A 22,969-nucleotide genomic window follows, 5' to 3' on the forward strand; every position below is an offset into this window, starting at 1 on the left:
TCACACATGCACACACTGAAGGGATGGGACACATTGGAGATAAAGGACAAGTGGAGAGAAGGAGGCGGAGAAGGTGGTTGATGGAGAGGGAGAGACTGGCCGTAGGAGGTTTTTTAAAGGCTGACTGGGTGCTGTCCCTGCGTGATAAGACTGTTTGAGGTGGAGGTGATACGACTCATTCACACTCTTGTACCTCTGCAAACAGGTCGGCACTGTCTGGCTGTCTGGCCGGCTTCCTGGGTGGATAGATGTCTTATCAGCCTCTCTCTCTCTTGAAGACTGCAGACACCCTTTGGTGCAATGTCCTCAATATCATGTCTGCCTCATGGGGTTGTTCAAGTCATCAAAGGAATCTAATCAAAGCAGAAAATTAAAATGTTAAATCAATTAATCAAACTCTGTTAGCAGGCCACTCGTCCCCTCTGAGAAAAGCCTGAAAAACTAAAGTGTGTCTAACTCACCACATTTCTTTTAATCTTAACCTCAAACACACAAAAATGTGTGGGTGTGCCGCTCATTACATGGCGGCAATTGCAGGAAAACACACTTAAAGCACCAGTTCACCCCTAAATCAAAAATGCATATTTTTCTCTTACCTTTTGTTGTTATTTATCAATCTAGATCATTTTGGTGTGAGCTGCAGAGTTTTGGAGATATCGGCCTTAGAGATATCTACCTCTCAAATATAATGGAACTATATGGCACTCGGCACTTTATATTTTAAAAACTCAACAGCAATGTTTCTTTCCAGAAATCATGACCTGGTTGCTCAAGATAATCCACAGACTTAGTGAACAGTTTCATGTACGAACTACTTTTACTCTAGTTGAAAGACAATAGTTGTGGTAGATTCTACTTCAGGAAGAAAGTAGTTCCAGTAGATTCTACTACTACTCTACTACAATTACTTTACTTTTTTGTCTAATACTGCATACTGTCTTGTCCTCCCTTGAGGAGACCACCCACATTAGCTTCCCCACTACAGTCTTTCTTCTTTAACCTACAAACATGAAGACACATCATGTCCTCCATCTTAACTTGTTGAATGAGTCATCAAATGCACATACAGTAACAAAACGTCTGTGAACCGGAAACGGTCAATTTGAAAGTGAGATAGCCAATGAGCTAGTCTGCTGCAGCAAACTGAACAGCATGTGAACGCTCCTGCAGTTGTCACTTTATTGTGTTTAGATGCGGCCCTTAACGCTTCGATGTCACTGCTAACAGCACGCTGTCTACATGTGTTTATGTTCATCTTGTTTCATGGGTTCTGCCTGCCAGCTGCTGTCAATCAAACACAGAGAGGGACCCGCCCCTCCATTCGGCTGAGATGAAAGGAGCATTTAAAAGGAGCATTTGCGTTGTCCACATTTTTCCTCGGCAGGCCACAGTCACTCACCTGCATTCGCAGATGTGTGGCGGCCTCCAATGAACGTCGCACTACTTGCTCCAAAGACGCTTAAAATAAACATTGAGCTGTTTGAACAAATGACCAGGGCTGTTGCTTTTCTGAAAAAGTCAGTCTCTCCTCCCTCAGCCAAATAAGTTGTAGACTAACATCTCTCCAGACAGAAATAAACTCTAATATTAGTTTTGAACCCCTTTAACTGGCAGAGCTCTCTTTAATGAATAATTGGCGAGTTGAGGTTCGCTCTGGTCTTTCCCTGGCTCATCAGGCTCTCCTCCTCTTCCTCCTCCTCCCGCTCCTCCTCCTCCTTTCCTTTTTCCTCTGCTGTCAAAAAGTGCTTTTTGCGTTTTAGTGAAAAGGCTACAGCTGTGAGTGTTTCATTTGTTTTACCATCTGCCAGTTCAGGCAGCTTTCGTCGCCATCCAAAAATAAAAAAGTTGCTCTTCCCGTTTTGGTTGAGGCACATCTCCTATGCTGGTTGTCAGTTTGAGGGTAACTGCACCTGGAGACACATAGCAGGATTAAATAGGTACTGTGTGCTTTTTTTCTTTTCTTTTTTTTTTTTTTTCCAGTGGGTAATATATTTATTTCAGTTTCAGTTTCTGCAGCTGACAAAAAATAAATCAGGACAAACCAAAGCAAAAATCTTTACAGAAGAACACCTTGTTGGGTATTATCACTTAATTATAGAGTCATTCCTGGGGAGAAAAGTGTTTCTCTTGGATAATGGTGTAAAGTGTTGTAGTTCATCGGGCCTGCAGAACAAAACAGGACAAGTGACAGGCAAGTAAACAAGTGTACACATAAATATTCACATGAAGTGATCCTTCGTGTATATGTACTGTAAACAAACAGGAGACTGGATTTTTTTATTATCTCATTAAAAATGCATTAAAATCCCATCATCCATCCTGATTCTCTCATCTTGATCTCTTTGTCTTTAATCTTCCCTTCTTGTCTCCTGTTTCTTTTGACAGCTCCCTTTTTCTTTTTCTCCTCTCCTCCATCCATTTCCATTTTCCAAATGCTTCCACATGGTTTATGAGTTTTTCCGTCCGTCCGTCCGTCTATCCATCCATCCATACACCCAGCCAACCATCCAGCCATCCATCCATCCATCCATTGCACTACCTTGTGTTATTGTTTTTCAGTCTGACACAATTCTACTATTGATCTAATGGCGCAGGATTAGACCCAGACTTTTAATCACAGGTGGCACACAAGCACACACACACACTGTCTGTCTATCTATCTATCTATCTATCTATCTATCTATCTATCTATCTATCTATCTATCTATCTATCTATCTATCTATGAATAAAACTGCATGCTTATAAACACACACACTTCTTCATGCAGAGTTCACATGGAGTCTGGGATCATATTGGATTGGGCTCAAAGTGCTGAGGCAGATTTTAATTAAGAAACATGCATTAAAGTGTGATAGTGGTCAATACAATCGACCAGTTGGGGTTATTCACTGAAGGAGGGCAATGGATGAATGGCACAAGAGGTGTGGTGTGTGTGTGTGTGTGTGTGTGTGTGTGTGTGTGTGTGTGTGTGTGTGTGTGTGTGTAGATGACACTAAAGATGGGCAGGGGCGTGTGTTTATGTGCAAGACTGTAGCAACAGAGTTTGGACTGAGATGGCATGATAAGAATAGGATTTATGAAACTGGAGCGGACATAGGAGTGTGTGTGTATTAAGGTGTGTGTCTGTGTGTTCGTGTGTGTGTGTGTTGGTGCACAGCCTCAGAAGTGAGAGGTGAGGGTGTTTTATGACTTTCTCTTGGCCAGGAGCTTGCTGATGGTAATCATGCTGAGATAGACCTTTGTGTGTGTGTGTGTGTGTGTGTGTGTGTGTGGGTGTGTGTGTGGGTGTGTGTGTGTGTGTAGTCCATTCATCAGGACAAAGCAGAGAATGAACTGTCAACTGCAGTGCTATTAGGTCTTGAATGAAAGGGTAGTCTTTTTCTGTGTCTTCAGATGTTACATTTCAACGTTCAGACTCATGGCTCTCTGTTGCAGACAAATGCATAAATGTATGGAGTGGTTTAGCAGTTTAATGGAACTTTGGAATATTTACCACTGTTTTTGCTCATTTATCTGCGGAGACTCAGTAACTGCACAGAGACGCCTTCAGTCCTGATAGGCATCATTTCCTCCAATCTGGAAACATGAGTATAACAAAATGAAGTCAATATAAAAACCACTGGCGCTCGTATTATGCTGTTTCCTTTGTGGTCTGAACACCAGACAAGAGCAGACAAACATACAGGAACTGGAAGCAGATTTGGCTTCCTGCTAATGACAAATGTCACACTACTGAATGAATATAGTCTAATTCATAATTCTTAGGTAGAAAATGTTTGTTTAATGTAGCAGTACAATGCAGGTTCCAAACCTCGGCTAAACAACAGCCTCTCTTGTAATTAAACTGTGTGAACTTACTGCACAGGTCAGCACCCCCAAATGAACAAAATCATATTCTACAAATTAGCACTAAGTGAATGATTAAGTATGATGACAACCTAAATTTTCAAAATGCTATGTATCAATTTTTCAGTTCATTATGTATTAACTTTTATTGAAGTTGATAATTCAGCATCATTAAAATCTTGAGCATCTAATCTGTCAAAGTGTTCTAATTCTGTCAAATGAAGACTTATGTAACCCTCCCATTAAACTCCAGTTTGTTTTCATTTTTTGTTTTCATCATTGACACCATCAATCTTTTTGTCGGGGCTTAGCTGCAGGTTAATCCTCTTTTTTTAATGGCATACATCTTACATAAATCTTTATGAGTGATATTTATAACACTATAACTACAGTATGTGTTGTATTGTCTTTACCATTAGATATCTAAGGTTTTTCTAAATGGTGATCATATTGTTTCGGTGACAAAAATCCACACATTTTGTAGCAAATCATTTTGACTTGTTGAAGGTGAAGCACTGGTTAATAATAACAGTGAATCACTCAGATCAAAATGTGATAACGTGCAATAGAAACAGTAAGAAATAAATTCCTACATGAAGCACGTGAGTTTCCATAATTTCCATCTTGTTGCACCTTCTTCTTCTGCAATGACATAATTGCACCCGACTGGAGAAGTAGCGCCATGTACTGCTTATCTCGATGAACCAAATACTAATAATCGCATAATGGTTGTGGATGGAAACAACATCCAGTAAGCCTGTTTAATTGGGTTTGTGTAAAATTCACTTGATGCTTGATTGAACACAAAGCTCATGGGATGTTTGTGTTCGTGTGTGCTCTTTTACATCCGTCTTTCTGAAAATGAGGACATCTTTGGAAAGTGTGGACATTCTGGCTGGGTTTTTTTTTCAGGTTAAGGCTTGGAGTTAAGGGTAGAATTAGATTAAGGTCAGGGTAGGCATGTATTAGTGGTGGTCACGGTTGTGCATAGAGACTAGAGAATGCATCATGTCATCGGATGTCCTCACAAGTATGCAGAAGAAATAAAACCGTGTGTGTGAGTGGTTCCATAATTAGCTGTAGAATCTCAGTGCTTCATCATGGGAATACTTCCTGGAACGTCCTCTCTCTGTGTGGAATATTGATCAGTACATTAGTTGGCTGCCATGAGCGGCCAGACAAACTGTTTGCTTGCTGGAGTCTCTCTGCATAAGAGCCTCCACTCAATGACCAAAAGTCAAGATAAATGTGAAACATACAGTCTGCTCTCATGTGCCCCCTGCTGAACTGCCAACGTCACATGTCATATACCGACCTTCCACATATACCATGTCCCTCGCGTTATACAGCAAATATTTAATATTTCTATGCTGTAACTCTTCATGCACGTTGCTGCTGCTACTTTGCACAGCCTGTTAATGCAATCATTCATACATTTCTGCTTTATTTTCATTTATCTACTTGAGTCAAAAAAAAAGAAGTATATGATGGTCATTCCCATGCTCAGTTATGTCTCATAAGTTGTTGCAGCAGGTCTGGTGTTGATACCATCTATTACACAGACTTTGTGCAAAATGTAACCATTTTTGACCACTAGAAAATTGATTTAAGAAATTGTCAAAAATGCCCCCAAAATACCACATTAAAACATCAAGACCTCGAGGGACAAAATGGAAAAATTCATGCTGTGGTTCAACATAAAAAACTTTTGACATTTGGAGATTTCTGTAGGAAATGCATTATTATGTGTACATAGTGGCATCGCTGAGGTGGGATTATGGATAGGGACATCGTCTTTCTCACAGTAGCTAGCTAGCCAGGCTATGTCAATGAAAAACAGCAATATATAATACAATGCATAAGAATTCACAATTTCAGACAATTTTAAACATTTTAAAATGCGATTATAATCATCTTTATTTTAAAATCATTTTTTTAAATACAAAAAATGTTGGCCCTTCAAATTTGAGTCCCAGATTTCCATCAACTCTGTCAGGTTTTTAAAGAAACGTGATTTAATTAGTCATAAAAAGGTTTTGCTATACCATAAGGACCCCTGTCTCACATCCTGGTTTAACAAAGGTGGGAACACTGTTCAAGCACTAGTAAGCTTTTGGACAAATTCATTAAAAAATATTGCTATCAGATGTTTCTCAACCATAATCTTCAGTTTAATATCCATTATCAGATTCTAAATATTAAGTTTCTTGGTGCTTTCACTGATTCAAAACAGTGTAAGTTGTCTCATCAAAGATCAATCAATCAATCCATCACTCTGTTCACACCCACAGAGTCCAGAAGAGAGGTTCAATCAGCCAAAATAAGTGAAAACACAATCACACGTGATAGTCTCTTTTATTTTTTGAAGTAGCTGTTCTCATCTTTCCATTACCTTTGATTTATATTGTGCTGTTTTTGTTTTGTTTGTGTTTTTTGTTTTTTTGAAAAGCACTTTGTAACCTGGTACATAAAAACGCTCCAGAAATAAACTCGCCTCAACTGAAAAAATATCTGTTCTTCTCTCCTCTATTGCTATCTCACACTCTCATTCTCACATACGTTCACCTTATCCTCATCCCCGACCTGCATTCCTACAAACACTCCCACTGTTGTGTGTTTGCCCTCTCTCTCCCTGCCTGCCTCACTTCTCCACCTCACCCTGAAAGGCTGCACCAACTTGATGGACAGGTCTATTAAAAGCTGCCTGCATGTCCCTGAGTTGAGGTGCATATGGATTCTGCAGAGCATGTGAGCCTGTGAAATGCACTGAATGGGGTTAATTGTATGTGTTTAGTATAGTGTGTGTGTGTATACAGTATATGCTGCATTCACATGTGTGTGTCCTGATCCTATAACAGCGAAAGTGAGCAGCTCAGCTCAGACCACAACAGTAAACCACAAACAGCTTGTTATGCCTGTGGTGGGCTTCATTTACTTTACATTATATGTGACATTTTCAGCCACTCTGAGCCAATTACAGCTCATGGCAACTTAATTGAGGCTCACTTTCATTTAATAAAGGTACCTGTAACCATGTTGCGCGTGTATCTCTATAATAGACCTCCCACTGTTTCTCTATAGTGAGTGAAAGTGTGCAATGACAAATCTTAGTGTATTTTTTAGACGCAGCTGTTATACTCTACTTCTAGTCCAACTGTGCTGCTTCACTTCCCCACTGTTTACTAGAGCTGATGTAGATAGGCACAGTTTAGCTGATACTGTCAAAAAGACAGCATCTTCAATTTGTAATTTCAGCTTTCTTGGTCAAAATAGCACTTAAGGGCCCTGAAATTATATCACAATAATCACAGTGTTTCTGTGATAACAATATAGCCAATAGCTGTTGAGTCTCCCTGCAGGATCACTGGGTCTCTGTCACTCCACAGGGTGATTCTGCTTGAGGTGGTGAAATAAATTTACATCTTACGTATTACTGTGGTTTATTGTAAATTTAATCTTTTGTAACCAAACCATTTCCACACTGCTGAAGTCACTTGCCTTTTCTGAACTGACGTCTACACTGTGGAGCCAGTAGCAGTTTGCTATCAGCCGAGTTTGTTGTTGCTGTGTGTAATGGCATGGCAGCGCTGTGTCAATAAGTAATAATATTGCCATTATCACAGAATTTATTGCTTCAGTTGACTACATTTACCATCAACACTGACTCGACATCCACATGCCAAACTTCCCCTTTTAATTATAATTCAGTATGGGAGGTAGGTGGTGTGGATAAAATCTTCTATCACAGTATATTTCATTTAAAACTATGACAAAACCCCTGATGGCTGACAAATTTATACTGTATTGTTGTATCATACTGCCCACCCTTCTTTCAAATATTTGTTTTTATATTCAGTTTTTCTTTTACAAAAATAAATCCCCCGCCTCTGTAGGTTTAACAAAGAAACACTCCTACTGAATCTCACTTTAACTTCACTGCTCTCCTAAATATGGAGGAGATTTCTCCTTGTATTGTCTATTCAATAGTGCTGATATTGGATGATTCTGCAAAACCCTGGATTATGTTTTTTTATTATTATTTCTTTCAACCATTTTTGTGCCGGGCAACTACGGTTGGGTTAAGGGGTTGAGAAAAAATGTGGTTATTGCAGATATGGTTTAAACTTACCAACATTAATTGTAGTTCAATGATTATTGTGTGTCTCCACACAGGGCACAGTGATAATTAACATTTAATGAATTAAAGGTACAGTGCATGGCATTTATGGAGTTAAATGTGATAGAAATGGAATATAATCGTAATAAGTATGTTTTAATTCAGTATAATCACCTGAAAATGAGAATTGAATGTTTTCTTTACCGTAAACGAACCATTTATATCTACAGAGGGCGAGAGTCCTGTTCCACAGAGGCCACTATGTTGCACATTTAAAGACCTCAACTTGTGATGAACATTTTTCACTATTCTCTGACATTTCACAGATGTTGCAGCATCAAATAACTTTAGCCTTTTCTGTTATTTAAGAACAGCTAAAAAAAAGTAATTTGTCCATGTAAAAAAACATTAACAGTCAACCCTAGGTTCTTCTTTATGTGAAGGGTGGGACGAGGTGTTTGCAATCTGCAAGCTCACCTCTAGATGCCACTAAATCCTGGCCCTTTAAGACAGACATTCATGGGGTGCCCTAATGTTTCACCTGGTAGATCATGCGTCCCATGGACAAAGGCTGAGACCTTTCCACAACGGCCTGGGTTTGATACCAGCCTGTGTCACTTTGCTGCATGTCATCCCCTTTCTATCTCCGACCTTTTCTGTCTCTTGCTTTGGCTCCTGATCTCAAATAAAAGGAAATAAGAGCCAAAAATAATCTAAACAAAGACAGAAGATGTCAGTGTTGACCCTCATTTGTTTTTGAGCTTTACTTTGACAAACTCTGTGCAATGGAGTCTTGAATAGGAGGCAGGGACAGTTTGTCTCAGCCCCACTTCAGTACATATTATGGTGAAGATAATAAACTATATTGGTGCAATAATGTCACCTGCATTGTGAAGCAGAAACTATAAATTTGCAGGACTATTGTAGTGAGACTCAAACCTCTTTGTAACACAAGACGGTTTAAATTAAAGGAGAAACCTCTGTAAGATGGTTCAGGGTGATGGGGCTTCTACATGTCTTGGGGTCCATTACGTCTGTTGTGGCGTCCTTGAATAAGACATTTATCATCCAAACAGTCCAGTGGAGCTGCAGCAGTACAGGACTGTCGCACTGGACAGTTTCCAGGATATGTATGATTGTGCAGGAGCATAGTAAACAACTTCCTGGAAATGGAAGCATTTTCAAAATTAAATATAAATGAGAGTGCTATTGGGGTGCAGTGTGAAGTCGTTTTCATTGTGTTCAGTGAGACACAGAGGTGAAATGTCTGCGGATGTGCTGCAGACGATGTTGTGAATCACACCTCAGGTTTTTCTCTGCGAAACGGCGTTAACACCTGTTCAGCACTCGTAGTGTTTGGAGATCTGTGACGTGAATATTTTATGTTGACAGCTGGTCGCCGTGTATGTGTGCGTGTGTGTGTGAGTGTGTGCCGCATGTGTGTGTGTGTGTGTTTTTTTTTGAGTGTGTAACTGGGTTTGTATCCATGTCACACTTTGCGTGCTACAGCCACAGGAAATAGCTCATCCTGTCATCGAGGCCTAAAGTGTCAGACTCTGTGTTTTTTTTTCTCTCCTGATGACAGAACAGTGGCTTCTTTTCAAAGGTTAGTGTCGTGTGTGTGTGTGTGTGTGTGTGTGTGTGTGTGTGTGTGTGTGTGTGTGTGTGTTGGTGTAGGGCATACAGGGATACAGTGAATGTGTGTGAGTGAGATAAAGCCACCAGTCAAAAGAGGAAGAGTAAAGATGAGGGCATCCGTACTGTTTGTCAGGTATTATCCACCTGCACAAAAATATTGGACCACAAAAGAGAATGACTTGCCATATTTTTCCTTTTAAAGGGACAGTTCACCCCATTTTCAAAATGCATATTTTCCTTTTTGTATGTAGTGTCATTCATTCATCTACATTGTTTTGGTGTGAATTGCTGAATTTTGGGGAAACTGGGAGATGTCTGCCAGCTCTTGAATATAATGAAACTAGATGGCACCTATACCCATCAATCGGGTCCCTGCAAGGAAGTGTGCGTCTACTTGTGGACGAGAGGCTCGTGCTTGTGTTGGCATGGTATCTAAACATAACGTTTAAGCCCTTTTCACACTGCTGCACAGTAACGGGTCACCTCCAGTCATTTCATTGAGGGGAAGACGGCAGAGGTGAAGTAGTTTTGGTCAAGGCAGGAGGGGTAAGAAGCGGTTGTGACACACACATCGTGCTCCACTACTCAAACCTCACTGCACTGAACTTCTGGCGATTACAACCTGGTATTGGCCAATCAAATAGGAGGGGCGGGCACTGTGGAAATAGGAGACATCACAGGTCAGAAAGAAACGATCATGGAGGAGCTGATATGCTGGTGTCCGAGTACCTGGAGCTGTTCAATATGACACCGGCCACTTACAAGGACAATCAGAAGAGAAACAGGGACAACTATTATTTACATGACAAAGCCATGGTTTTCCCGCATAACTTTATTGTACACATGTTCAAATACAGAGAATTGCAAACTAGCATATGTGTTGTGGATTTTTAGCTGTGCTGTGACCTCTCGTCTTCCTTTTGCACAGTGATAAGATTGTCAGGTGTAGTTTGGTATACAATAAAAAATTATTAATATTGCTTACAACAAGGTCTGTGGGTTATCTTGATTAACATTCATTATGTAGACACTGCTGTTAGGTTTTTTTTTTGGTAGACATCTCTACAGCCCATGTCTTGCATCAGAATGATATAGATGGATGAACAGCACTACATGTTCGAGGAAAAACGTATTTTGAATTTTGGGGTGATCTGTCCCTTTATTAGTATTTTTACTTATTCGTTGTTTTGTTTGCTTCTGTAAGTTAGTGTATAGGGCACACTGTGTATTGAGCACAGGATAAGCACATGATGTACCCACTGCTGTATTTGATCAAGCTGCTCAGTTGACATCCTATTAGCTGCTTTCTTAATTGGTAGAGTAGCAGGAAAACCAAGAGGGATAGGGGCGATGGAAGGACCGGAGACCTCATAGATTTCCTCCTCTCTGCTGTTTTAGCTCTTTGATTGGATCTCGGTCCTCCCACTTCCTCTACGCTCCACTCTCTGTGCCTCCAAGCTAATTAATGACAAATGAGATTAGAGTCACAGTGAACTCTGCTTCGTGAAACTTCCACTTGCCTTTTGGACTCAAAAGTAGAGCTGCATGACACTGGTGAAGTGTCATATTCCAACTATTTCAAATGATTTCGCAGTTAGCGTGCAGTTTGATTCATTTAATTGTTTTACTCTCCTCTCTGTTAATCTGTTACATAAAGCCAGCTCATGCAACACAAAATTGTCTTTGTCTTTGTCTGGTTGCCTTCAGGATAGATGAAGTGTGTGTGTTTTATTTTAGTTTCTTTTAATAAAAACTAACTAACACAATGAAAGAAAGATTAAAAAGATTTCATTAACAGGTGATTTGCAAATTGTACATTATGTTTTAAATCTGCACATCCTGATCATGTAGTTTCAAATTGTTTAGTATAACAGTGCAACAAATTACCCACAATACATATTGTAGTACAGTAATACACTTCAACTTTCTACTTACACCTGGACTTTACATCATGATGCTTGAAAAGTGCACATTTGGCTCATTATTCTCCACAAAACTCTTTCAGACTTTGCAATTTAGACCTTTTTTAAACAGCTGCAATATCTGTTTAAATGTGATCATCACCAGAAGCATTTCCCTGTCCGTGTTTCAACATCTGCTCAGCTGTTTAACACCTGTAGACCTCATGAAATAAATCCAATAGAAGTCTCTTCTTGTGCGTGTGTGTGTGTGTGTGTGTGTGTGTGTGTGTGTGTGTGTGTGTGTGTGTGTGTGCATGAGACACAATAGTGACAGAGTTCAACCTCTTGAATAGATAGACCTGACCCCCAAGTTAATGACTGTTACAAGAGGAGCTCAGACCTGTGTGTGTATGTGCCTGTGTGTGTGTGTGTGTGTGTGTGTGTGTTAGATTGGGTGGTTGACTATGTCAGTGCGAGTGTGTGTGCAGACTGACAGCAACAAAGAAAAAAAAAACGTGTGATCGAGGAAATCAGAGTCCTGCAGGTTTGAGGAGAGCTGAGCTACTTAGGATAAGCTGGGGATGAGAGGCTGCAGTCATGGTCTGCAGTGTGTGTGTTTCTGTGTGTGTGTTAGAAGGCAGTATTTCTAGTCATGGGTGTAAGTATGTGTGTGTCTGCATGTGTGGGACCTGTTGTGTGTAGCTGTGTGTGTGTTTGTGTGTGATGCCTGCAGACGCAATTTTAAAAGTAGATAACCTGACTCTCCCATCAGTGAAATACCACCTCCTTCTGTGTCACATTAAAGAGCTAAATCTAATCACACTATATTCTGTTGTGGCTTTTGAAACTCATTAAAATAATTTGCATTTTCTGCTTTAACTGCCTTCTGTGATCCCACGATTTATTTAAATGTCAAAGTGTAGCTCATGACTTTGACACTGGAGATCAATGCCAAACTGAAACCAACAGTAGTTTTAGTTGAGATCACATTTGGTCATCTCTTTTTGCATTCAAAAATAGTGCCTGTATGTTTTTTGTTATTTTTTTACTGTATGTTTTTTTATTATCAAAAGGGAGAGAAAAACTTCAGGGCTTCATCAGCTTGCAGGCTGAGCCCCAGCAGGGACCAAGAGACAAAGTGAAATTTAGTGAAACACCTAAACAGACCAAAATGATATGTGTAAGCATGTTTAATGTGCTGCAACTTAGCAGCTTATTACCTGTCTAAAGTCACCTGGAAACACAAACAGCCCAGTTTTCCCCAATTCATGATTTTTTTTTTTGGTGGATCATTTAAGCTAAGGTGCAGTTATTAGGTGTAAAGCAAGGTGTTAAATAAGGAGGAGACTTTAGCAGGAAAGCTAATATGTAGGATATATATATGGGGCTTGTCATTCAAAGTCAGGTCAGAAAATGCTCAATCAATCATATTTATAATGGAAATATGGGTAATTTTGGAAGGCGCTGACAAAAAAAAAAAACTACTTGGAGATTTGTTGATTTTTGCACCATTAATACCAAAAACTATTAACTTAATTTTGTTGGTATTAGTTTTTGTTTGTCATCTGGGTTGTTTGTTGAAATATCGAAGCTCAGAAAAAATCTTACACACAAAAAGATGCCACAATGCACTGTGTGCCTCCTTATATCTGAGGGTTTATACCTATAAACCACTAACATGGTGGATATCAAGTTTGAGAACAAAAAACTGTACATTTCAATGAGTTTTGCAACTCAGACAACTTGACAGTCCTGTCAAGTAATATATGATACAGTAAATTTCAGAGAATGGTTTATACTATATAGCCTACAGTCATTTGTTTTGATGTATATTATTTAATCCAGCAGTTCCAGTTGTGACATGTAATGGTACATGTTTCCTCTTGATTTGAAGCCATTAACTATGGTTCTTTGATGTATGCATAAAACACTATGAAACTTTGATTACAATTATACAACAACAGGGAGAAATAGGCTCAAATTTGTTTCTGCAGAGAGGAGTTTTTCAGAAAAATTAGCAACCCTTTTTTCTACTTAGTGAAAATGGGGCACTGGTTTCTCTCTCTTTTACATTTCTCCCTGCTGGAGACTGCAGAGTCAGCATCGTTGGAGATTGTCAGGGCTCATTTTCCTTCTTTCAGAAAAGATATTTGCAGCCATTTGTTCTTGTAATAACTTCCACAGGCCTGAAAATTGCCTGAGCCTGGTCGACACACTAACTGACTGGTTTGTGAAGCATACACACAGAGTAGTAAATGGGCTATAACTTGAGGTGACACCTGTACTTTAATGCTTTAAGGTGCATAAGACACCTGTCAAAGCCACCCCGTAACAAGCTTATCAGTCTCTGTCAGAGCTGCAGTTTTCAGCATGAGGGTCTAGACTCTGCAATGGGCCTGAGGCAGTTTTTGGAGGGCCAGATGATAGTGATAGCTCATAAAACAGGTTGGATGTTGTCTGTCTGTATTTCGTCTCAGGCTGCAGGCTGGTGTATAATTATGTGATCTTTATTGATCTCTGTCTCATTTTGATACTACACAACGACTCCAGTATCTTTATTTTATGCGTAATTAGCTAGCATAAAAGAAAGAATCTACAAGTGTAACTAACAAAATGAATGATGGTTGAATTCCATTTAGCTGCTTCAGTTTCAGGATCCTGGTATTGTTCATGCTGGCTCATTGTCACGCTGTCATGACTTACAACAGAGCTATCATATAAGATCCCATAAAGTCACAATCGATGTTAAAGTGTTTTTACCACGTAGGTATTGCAGTATATGCCAGTCTGGCCATGTTCACTTGTGAGCTCTCAGCTAATAAGACTGTTCTCCCTCCTAGTGTGACATTCATGCACCACCTTAGCAGCCAGGTCAAGGGAGTTTAATGCAGAGCGCTATTGGCTACTGTACGCACTAATCAATATCTGCAATAAGTCCCTCTCTAGCTGCCTGACAACTTTGGTACTATGGCAAGTCAAATTGTCTGCTCCTGTGAAAAGGATTTGTTGACACTGGTAGTAAAAGTACATTTAATTTTAAAGGCATGCAAGCTAGCTAATGATAGCAAAGACTTGACCAAGGTTTCACCACCAAGCTCAACATCAACCTTTTTCATGGCAGCCATGTTGATATGAAATAAGGTAAACACGGGTGTTACAGATGATACTAATTAAGGTCCTGTTCCATTTAGTGTAGCAGAGCCTTTCCAGTGAGACATGTATAATAGAAGCACCCTGACTCCTTTTGCCCTGAATGGAACAGAACCTTAATTAGAATCATCTGTAACACCTGTTTAGCATATTATGTCATGTCAAAATGGCTGCTGTGAAAAAAGTCTGTTTACTTTCTTTGAATTCTGGACTTCAGATCGAGTGTTCTTAACCTTTGTAGTCGAGACGTCTTTCATCCCCACCCACTCACTTGTAGCGCTGTCCTCCCGGGTTAGTTATTGCATTAACCCGCACTCGTTACATTATCAGTTGCTACATGCTGCTTCCTGGCCAACTTTCTCTTGCAAAAGGCACTTTTCATCTCAGTGGGACTCCTCGGTTAAAGGTTAAGTGGGAAATAACTCTTGATCTAAGTTTGGCTTTGTGCTTTATCTCTGTGTGAGTCCACATTTTATCTCTCCTGATTGTATTATGTCATTGCACTGATGCCACTTCCTGTTGTTTATTTTATTGAAAATATTGGCTGGACTTAAGCCTCCTGTTATATATGCTGCAGACTAAATGCAAAATGCACACTATTAACAATGTGTCTGATGATGTATATCATCTGATTGTACTATAAAATATATAATTTTGATGTAAGAACTGATACTACAGCCCCTACAGAGAGGTAGTGCCATATTACAGACATATAAAGGACAGTTTACTTAAATTACCATTAAAAAAGATCTTACCTTTATACAGTCATGCAGAAAACTGGTTTTATTTGTGTAGGTTTAGAGGTATCTATAGCTGCATTTCCACTGAAGAGTATGGCTTAATTTAACTTTGGTTTCCATTACATAAAGTATGTTGCACTTCTTTTGGTATCACCTCAGTCAAAGTTCTGAGGTAGTTGAGCCGAGACTAAGAGTTAACATGAAAACACTGCAGACCACTGACTGGATGTGTGACACAGGACATCCTGCACAAATTCTCTTCACTCAAAAATGACCACCCGTTCAACCACACTGTTATCAACTGAGGAAGTGCAGAGTAGCTCCTTTTTGTGTGTGTAGTGAGGGAGAGAGAGTGGGTGAGTTTTGCAGAGCACAGGAAAAGGTGATCAGTGAAGCTGTTCATCTGGCGGTAAATGTATGGTGTACAGTAGGTTACAGTTTGTTAGTGAATAAAGGCTGCAGCTTCTCAAAACCGAAGCACCTGTGTGTGTGTGTGTGTGTGTGTGTTGTTTCCAAACAGCAGGTATAGTGTTGCTGAGACAATCAACTCTGCCTGTGTTTCGGAAGTGCTGCCTGCAGTGGAAATACAAAGTAGACGTACCGAAGGCGAGTAGAGTTGAGTCGAGTTGTAGTATGGAGTGGAAATACTGATTCTCCACTCCAGTTGAGTGGAATTCATTGTGGACACTTTCCATTGGAACTGCTTTTTACCACATGAAGAAGCAGTATGAAAGCGAAAACTGAGTAACTGGCACAATGGAAAGGCAAGTTGCTGCAAGACTGCAAATAAACTGAAACTCTCTGTATGGCTAGATCTCACTCGCAGTAGGTGAGAAAAATCTATTTTTTCATAACTTGCTGAAGCGACCCCTGAAACAAACCTGTAACAACTTGATTCGTCCGCACCTGTTTAGCAACAGGACTCAGGTGTGTGAAGGACTCACTGGTTTTACTCACCGTGAAGCAGAAGTGGATATTCTGTGCTGCTGCTCTTGATTAAGCCTGACATGATGAGAGCTGAAGAGCTGCCTGGATTAAAAAACTGCTGACTCCTCTCCCTTCACTGTTCGCTCGCTCTCCATCTCCTCCCTGCTCTTTCCCATCCCTCTATCCCTCGCTCTAGACCCCCTCATTCCTTTGAGTGTCTCTTGTGATGTTGCTTATAAAGCAGAGGGACAGACAGGGACTCATTAAAATCACCCCCCTCCCCCCTTCTCTTTCTCCCTATCTACTTCTCTTCATCTCCCTCTTGCCATCTTCATCAGATGTAATTATGGCAGCACAACGTGGGAGGAGCCTGTGCTGCAAAATTATACTTTCAAATCTGCTTCCGCCTCAGCTATTCAAGGAACGAGACCTACATTTTCAACCTGATCAGAGAGAGAGAGAGCAGAAAAATGGGGGTAAAGACTGAGAACAAGAAAATGGGGGAAAGTGTAGGGGAAAAAAAGAAGGGATGTAAAGCAGAGGAAAAAGGGAGAAGAGAAGCAGGGAGGAGAGGAAAGACGGCTACAAAGAGAATATGTTAAGAAGGGAAGGAGGATGTCAGGCTGTAGCAGTGGCTGTAGCCGCTGAGTTAACAGAACATGGGATCAGTGATGCTGTCAAGCTAGAAAATGCCAGACAGCAAAGCAGGCTGGGACAGCACAGAGGGAGGAACTGCTTAGTTAGGGTACGTGACTGATGCAGGCATTTTTTTTCTTCACATCTTCCCCTCAAATTCAAGCAGCCACCTTGTCCTGTAGCACCTCGGAAAGGAAAAAAAATCAGGGGGGGTGGGGGGGTTCAGCGGATATAGCGGGTGGGGTGATACAGTACGTTTGCGCATTGCATTATGGGAAGGAAAGGGGATGGGAGAAACGCTTGGAACGTGCAGAGATTTACTAGCTTTGCTCCGGTTGCAGAGGAGCTAAAATAGCACTATTCATGGCAGCTGGGTCGCTGTGGAGGATGCAGAGCTACTGTAGGACAGACAGGACGAGAGCAGGTTGACACAGTTCAGAGAGGAGCTGTGTGTTTTTTCGCAGTCGCAAGAAATTAGAGAGCCAAGCGAGGTCCGGACACAAGGGAGTATCAGCTCTCATCTGGAGGAAGAGGAGAAGGAAGGAGGAAGACAGGAGAAGAGGAGGAGGAGGGGTGATGTTTTTTTTATTTATTTTTAGATGCTGGGGGCTGTTTCGTATTCATTTCATTTGACTGTGTGTGTCTCTTATCATATCTGTTTGTGTCTGGCTTGTGTTGATTTCTACGTGTGTGCATACCTGTGCATAACCGTGTGGATTTATGTGTGTGTGAGGTGTAATGCTTTTCACTCAGGTTGCGGTTTCGGCTCAGCAATCACTCAGCGCCGCAGTCAATTTGTGGTTGATTTAGCTCTCTCTGCCTCTATTTCTGGTTGATTACAACTATTCTCTCTGCACTTCTGTTTTCCACGGCAAGAGAGATGGACCATATTCTATGTGAAGCCATCCAAATGCACTCACTCCATCATGGGCAACTTTGAAGTTGGATGAATGAATCCAGTGTCCATGTGGTTTGGATGAATAGAGACACTTGTGCATCCTGTCTGAGTCAGCGATGATATTTAAAGTAATCAATAGCAATCTGCTTTGAAAGAGAAAATTATGAATCATAGTGATGCTTTAGATCTATACAGTGCTCTATGTTTATTCTCTTTCTTTCCCCATTTTCCTTCCTTTCATTAAACTGGTTTCAGTCAAGAGATGAATTGAGGGAGGATGAAGGGGGTGCTGCCCTCCTCGTTAACCTGCCATCCCCCTTCTTGAACCCCTAGTAGCAGAGAGAGTACAGGGGCAGAGGGGATGTTTAGTTGAATAAGTTAGTCTGACTCATTGATCCGAGGTTTGTCTAAGTTAGGATCTATGGCCTTGTAAAGCTGAATTATCAAAAAAATACATAAACTAAAGAGACATTCATGAGTTGGTTCACCAGTTCAAGGTGAACCAAACAAAGGTTTTCAGTCACAACCTCTTCAACCTCATTGACCCAGTCAATACAAACACATCGGGCTGCCAAGCATCATTCAAACCCACAGAATCTTATTTTAAATTCCAGCGGAGATCCATTTGTTGGATTGGTACAGTCATAAAAACAGTTTATCACTCTGTATAAATACATAGTTTCAGTGAAGAGTCAAAACAAGCTGATAAAGGATATTTTAACAATTTTAAGAGGTTAAACTAACATCAAACCTTTCTGTTCTCTGTCTGCAGGTCCAGGAGTGGCTGTGTCTGAATTGTCAGATGCAGAGAGCTCTTGGCATTGATATGACCACGCCTCGCTCTAAGAGCCAACAGCAGATTCACTCTCCGTCCCACCAAGCCAAACCCATCGTCCAGCCTCAGCAGCCCGCACCTCAGCCAACGCAGCCAACACAGCCGACAGCAGCGGCAGCACAGCCCAAACCCTTGGCACAGAGTCAGCCCACCCAGCGGCAGCAGCAGCAGCAGCAGCAGCAGCAGCAGCAGCCTCAGTCGCAGCCCTACGGCCAGTCTCAACCCTACTCCCAGTCCCAGCCATACTCCCAGTCCCAGCAGCAGTACCCCAAGTCACAGCCACAGTCATACCCTGCCTCCCAGCCAGGGCCCCAGGCTCAGCCTCATACATCCCCAGGTTTGCAGAGACATCCAGGCCCTGGTGGCCCCCAGACTCAGACAGGGGGCTTCCAGCAGGGCATGAGATCCGACCAGTACTCCCAGAGAGGTCCAGGAGCTCCAGGAGGTGTTGGAGCTCCTGCAGGAGGCGCCAGCCAGCCTGGGGGACCGCGGATTCCTCACCCTGGCGCTGTGCCCCTTCCCGGCTTGACCAAGGCTCCCTCACAGCCCGATTTGGGTCGCGGTTCTCCAATGCACCAGTCTATGGCGCGGCACCATGACCAGACCAGAAGCGCTGGCTCCTCCCCAGCACACAGACCTCAGAGTCAGGCCCCTCCTCCTGCCCAGGACGGCCTGACCAAACTGTTCGGCTTCGGGGCATCGCTGCTCAATCAGGCTAGTACACTGATCAATGTTGACCCACTACCCACTGCCTCCACCCAGCCAAGCCCTGCACGAGGCAAGGTGGTGTTCAGTAATGCAACTCCTGACAATAGGCAGCAACAACAAGGGGCCCCCGGCTCCAAACCATTTGGTATGGGTGGCCCTCATGCTCCAACTCAAATGGGTGGCCCTCATGCACCGAGCCAGATGGGGGGTCCTCATGCACCGAGCCAAATGGGTGGCCCTCATGCCCCAGGCCAAATGGGGGGTCCTCATGCACCGAGCCAAATGGGGGGTCCTCATGCACCGAGCCAAATGGGGGGTCCTCATGCGCCAGGCCAAATGGGAGGCCCTTATCCACCAAGCCAAATGGGAGGCCCCCAAATGGGTGGACCCCATGCTCCAACCCAGAAGCAGCAACCCCATCAACAAGGAATGCCACAACAGCAGTCGCCCGCACATCATCAAAAAGGGCAACAACATCAGCAAACACCTGCTCATCAGCAGAAAACGCCTCAAAAGCAGGAGCCCGTGACGGCCCCCGAGCCCACCCCAGAGCCTGCAAAGCCTAAAGTGAACTGTCCTCTCTGTAAAACGGAGCTCAACATCGGCAGCTCCGACCCGCCCAACTACAACACCTGTACGCAGTGTCACAGCCAAGTGTGTAACCTGTGTGGCTTCAACCCCACGCCACATCTGGTGGAGGTAAGAGGAGTGCTCCTCATACATGTGTTACATTGTACACACACGGTCTCTCACACACAGATACATGCATATATGATGTATGCAGAAAGTGTTTCACAATGTATATTCAAGAACTAGAACTGTAGTTGCACACAGAGACACACACACACACATCTGAATCGACTCCTCCCAGACAATCAATACCATTCAGCACAAATAGAAAATGCTTTTCATTCCACTGTTGGACTTCTTCCTCCTCACTGTGTGGATGCAGTCAGACGGAACCTCTCATCCTTCTCTTTCCTCTGAGAAATTCTCTCTGTCCTCCATTCTTACTCTGTGGGCCAATATTTCTTTTTGGATTTTCTCTTTTTGCTCTTTTACAAAAGCGTTCTGTGCTCTAAGTTGGTCTTTTTTGGTTGTCAGATGCATAGACGCAGATCTTCTCCTATTGTGCATGATAAGTTTCATGACCCCGAGAAAGAAATATATTACAAAGTAGGGCTGTGTATTGACAAGATTTTGGTGATTCCATACGTATCACAAGACAGGGGTTACGATTCAGTATATTGCGATATACTGCAATATTGTAAGCAAGGTGATATATTTCTAGGTTTTTTATCTAATTTTAGGAAAATTGTCATAGTATCAAGACCGCACCACAATATGCATAAAATCTGACTTAAAAAAGTTTTATGGTTTTATTCAGACTGACATTCACAAAGTCACCATGTCACTTTGAAATCAGTCTAACATGGCCTCCAACAGTCCATCAGCTGTTCAATGAGTGAAGCCTCATTCATTCAAACTACAGCAATAGGTCAAACAACCCTTGTTTTTTCAAGGATTCACAGGTCATAAGGTGAAAGAGAAAGGGAGCAAGAAGGAAAGATGAAAGGTGAAATAAAAAAAAATAGCAAATACAACGTAGATGTGGACATAGAAGAGGACAAGAAAGCATGGGAGTGGGATGTTAAAAGAGAGGCAATAGACAAAAGGAAGAGATATGGAAACATCTAGATAAAGATAAAAATGCAGATAAAGAATAGACCAAGCAAGGGCAAAAGGTGGAAGGATGAGAGAGAATGAAAGTTTCAAGAGAAGCAGAGTCACAAAACACAGACATCGTTTTCAGTTATGCTTTCTTTCTTTCCTCCAAAGTGATTCTGCTCAGGCCACAATGAAACGAGTGTAAAGGCCGACTGCACTCTCACCTCCCCTTATCGATCCAGACACAAGCTTATAGAGGTGAAAAGAAAAAATAGAGAAAGCAATAAAATGGAAAGAAAGGAAATCAAATAAGTAAAGGAAGTAAGGATGTTAGAAAGGGAAGAGGAAAGTAAAGAATTAATGAGAGAAAGGTAAGTATTAAGGAATGAAGACGGGAAGTAGGAAAGTCAAAGATCGAGAAAATGTCAAAGATATTTAAAGACAAAGATAGAACCAGCAAAGGTGTTTGTTTAATTGACTATATTAATCTAGACTGCCCGACTCACTGATGCTTTATCTAATTGAGGTTTGTGTTAAGTTAGAGTCTATGGCCCCGACCATAGCTCTGAAATATCAGCAGGCTAACTGTGTTGTGTACTGATAAATGAATGGTGCTGTCTGTGGTGCTGCAGTAGCAGATTGATTTGTAACTGTGCCTTTTTCCCTCTTCACAAAATAAATCAACCTATTTGTTTAATAAAACAAAACAATCAAAAACACCCATGAATCCTTGTGCAGTCGGATCTAGCTAATCTAATCTAATGCAATGTGTGACACATATCCATAATGGTAAATTAATTAGATACATAATATTAAACCATATTGACCAATTAGCTATGTTATTATTGCAAGAGTACAGACACTTTTGTGAGCCACAGTTGATCATTTTGTAACCTCAGGAGCAAGAACCTGACATCCCTGCTAATTCAAAAACCACCAGCAAAAGTGCAGAGAGCGGGGCTAATGCAGCTAACATTAGCAGTACTACCACTACTGCTGACTTATCAGCTGTGGGTAAGCATCAATGAGAAAAGACCTGAAAATATTAGAGTAGTAAAGTGTAGTGTAGTAGGGGGTCCCTGCTCTGTCTCCATCCCCGCTTTAATAATCCTATAATATTTCCAATAATACCCTATAATATTTCTACAATCATTTAGTAGTGTCTGTGCTGTGGGAAAAATGCTCCTATGTGGCCATCACCTGTGTTAAGAATGAGCAAATCATCAACTAGATACAGGAATGAAATGAACTGCGTTAGGAAAAGGGGTATTATTAAGGAAGTAGGGGAAAAAAGGCAAAAGGGTGAGGAAAAGTAAGGAAACTAATGTGTTAAGATGGACAAAAAGTGGGGAAGAAGCTCAGAAGGACAAAGAGCTGAGGGAATAAATAGATGAAAGAAAAGACAGAAAGAAGCAAGGATGCGTGTAAGTCAGTCTGTCAGGCAGATTGAGAATGACTTGTGCTGTAGCTATTTACTTTGAGGCAGTGTGATGCCTTCAGGGTCTTTGGGGAGTACGGTTGTTCACAGCATTGTATTGCAGTGTACTGTCAGTGCCTTAAGATAGACCCAGAGATAATATACAGGGATATATATATAACTACAGCAATAAATATACACACACACAAAGTAAAGAGAAAGAATAGGTCAAAAAGTTATTTAGACCGTGAGGAATCAATGCCATTAAAACTGTCACACGCACAGGAGAGATGTGTGTATGCCCGTGTGTGTGTGCAATGTGGGTTAAGGCCTACGGCTCTCCAAAAGAAATAAATGAACCTGAAAGAGAAATGACGAGAGGAAGGAAAAAGAAAGGGTTAAAAAAAAAAAAGTAAATATAATGACCACCAAAAGGCAATGATGTATTTGTTAAGAACTGCTAATGTTTGAGTTCTTATCAAGCAAG

General features: G+C 41.5%; 1 protein-coding gene across 4 annotated transcripts in view; it reads left to right on the plus strand.

Annotated features, from left to right (window-relative positions):
- Positions 1 to 22,969, plus strand: part of bsna (bassoon presynaptic cytomatrix protein a) — a 197,605-nt gene that overhangs the window by 72,678 nt on the left and 101,958 nt on the right. For all 4 annotated transcript variants that reach the window (XM_084721612.1, XM_084721613.1, XM_084721614.1 and 1 more), the window contains exon 3: positions 18,627 to 20,096. In XM_084721612.1, the coding sequence (XP_084577738.1) occupies positions 18,627 to 20,096 (1,470 nt within the window). The remainder of the gene's footprint in view (positions 1 to 18,626; positions 20,097 to 22,969) is intronic.

The sequence above is a fragment of the Lutjanus erythropterus genome, chromosome 6, assembly GCF_056507025.1.
Source record: "Lutjanus erythropterus isolate fLutEry1 chromosome 6, fLutEry1.hap2, whole genome shotgun sequence".
NCBI lineage: Eukaryota > Metazoa > Chordata > Actinopteri > Lutjaniformes > Lutjanidae > Lutjanus > Lutjanus erythropterus.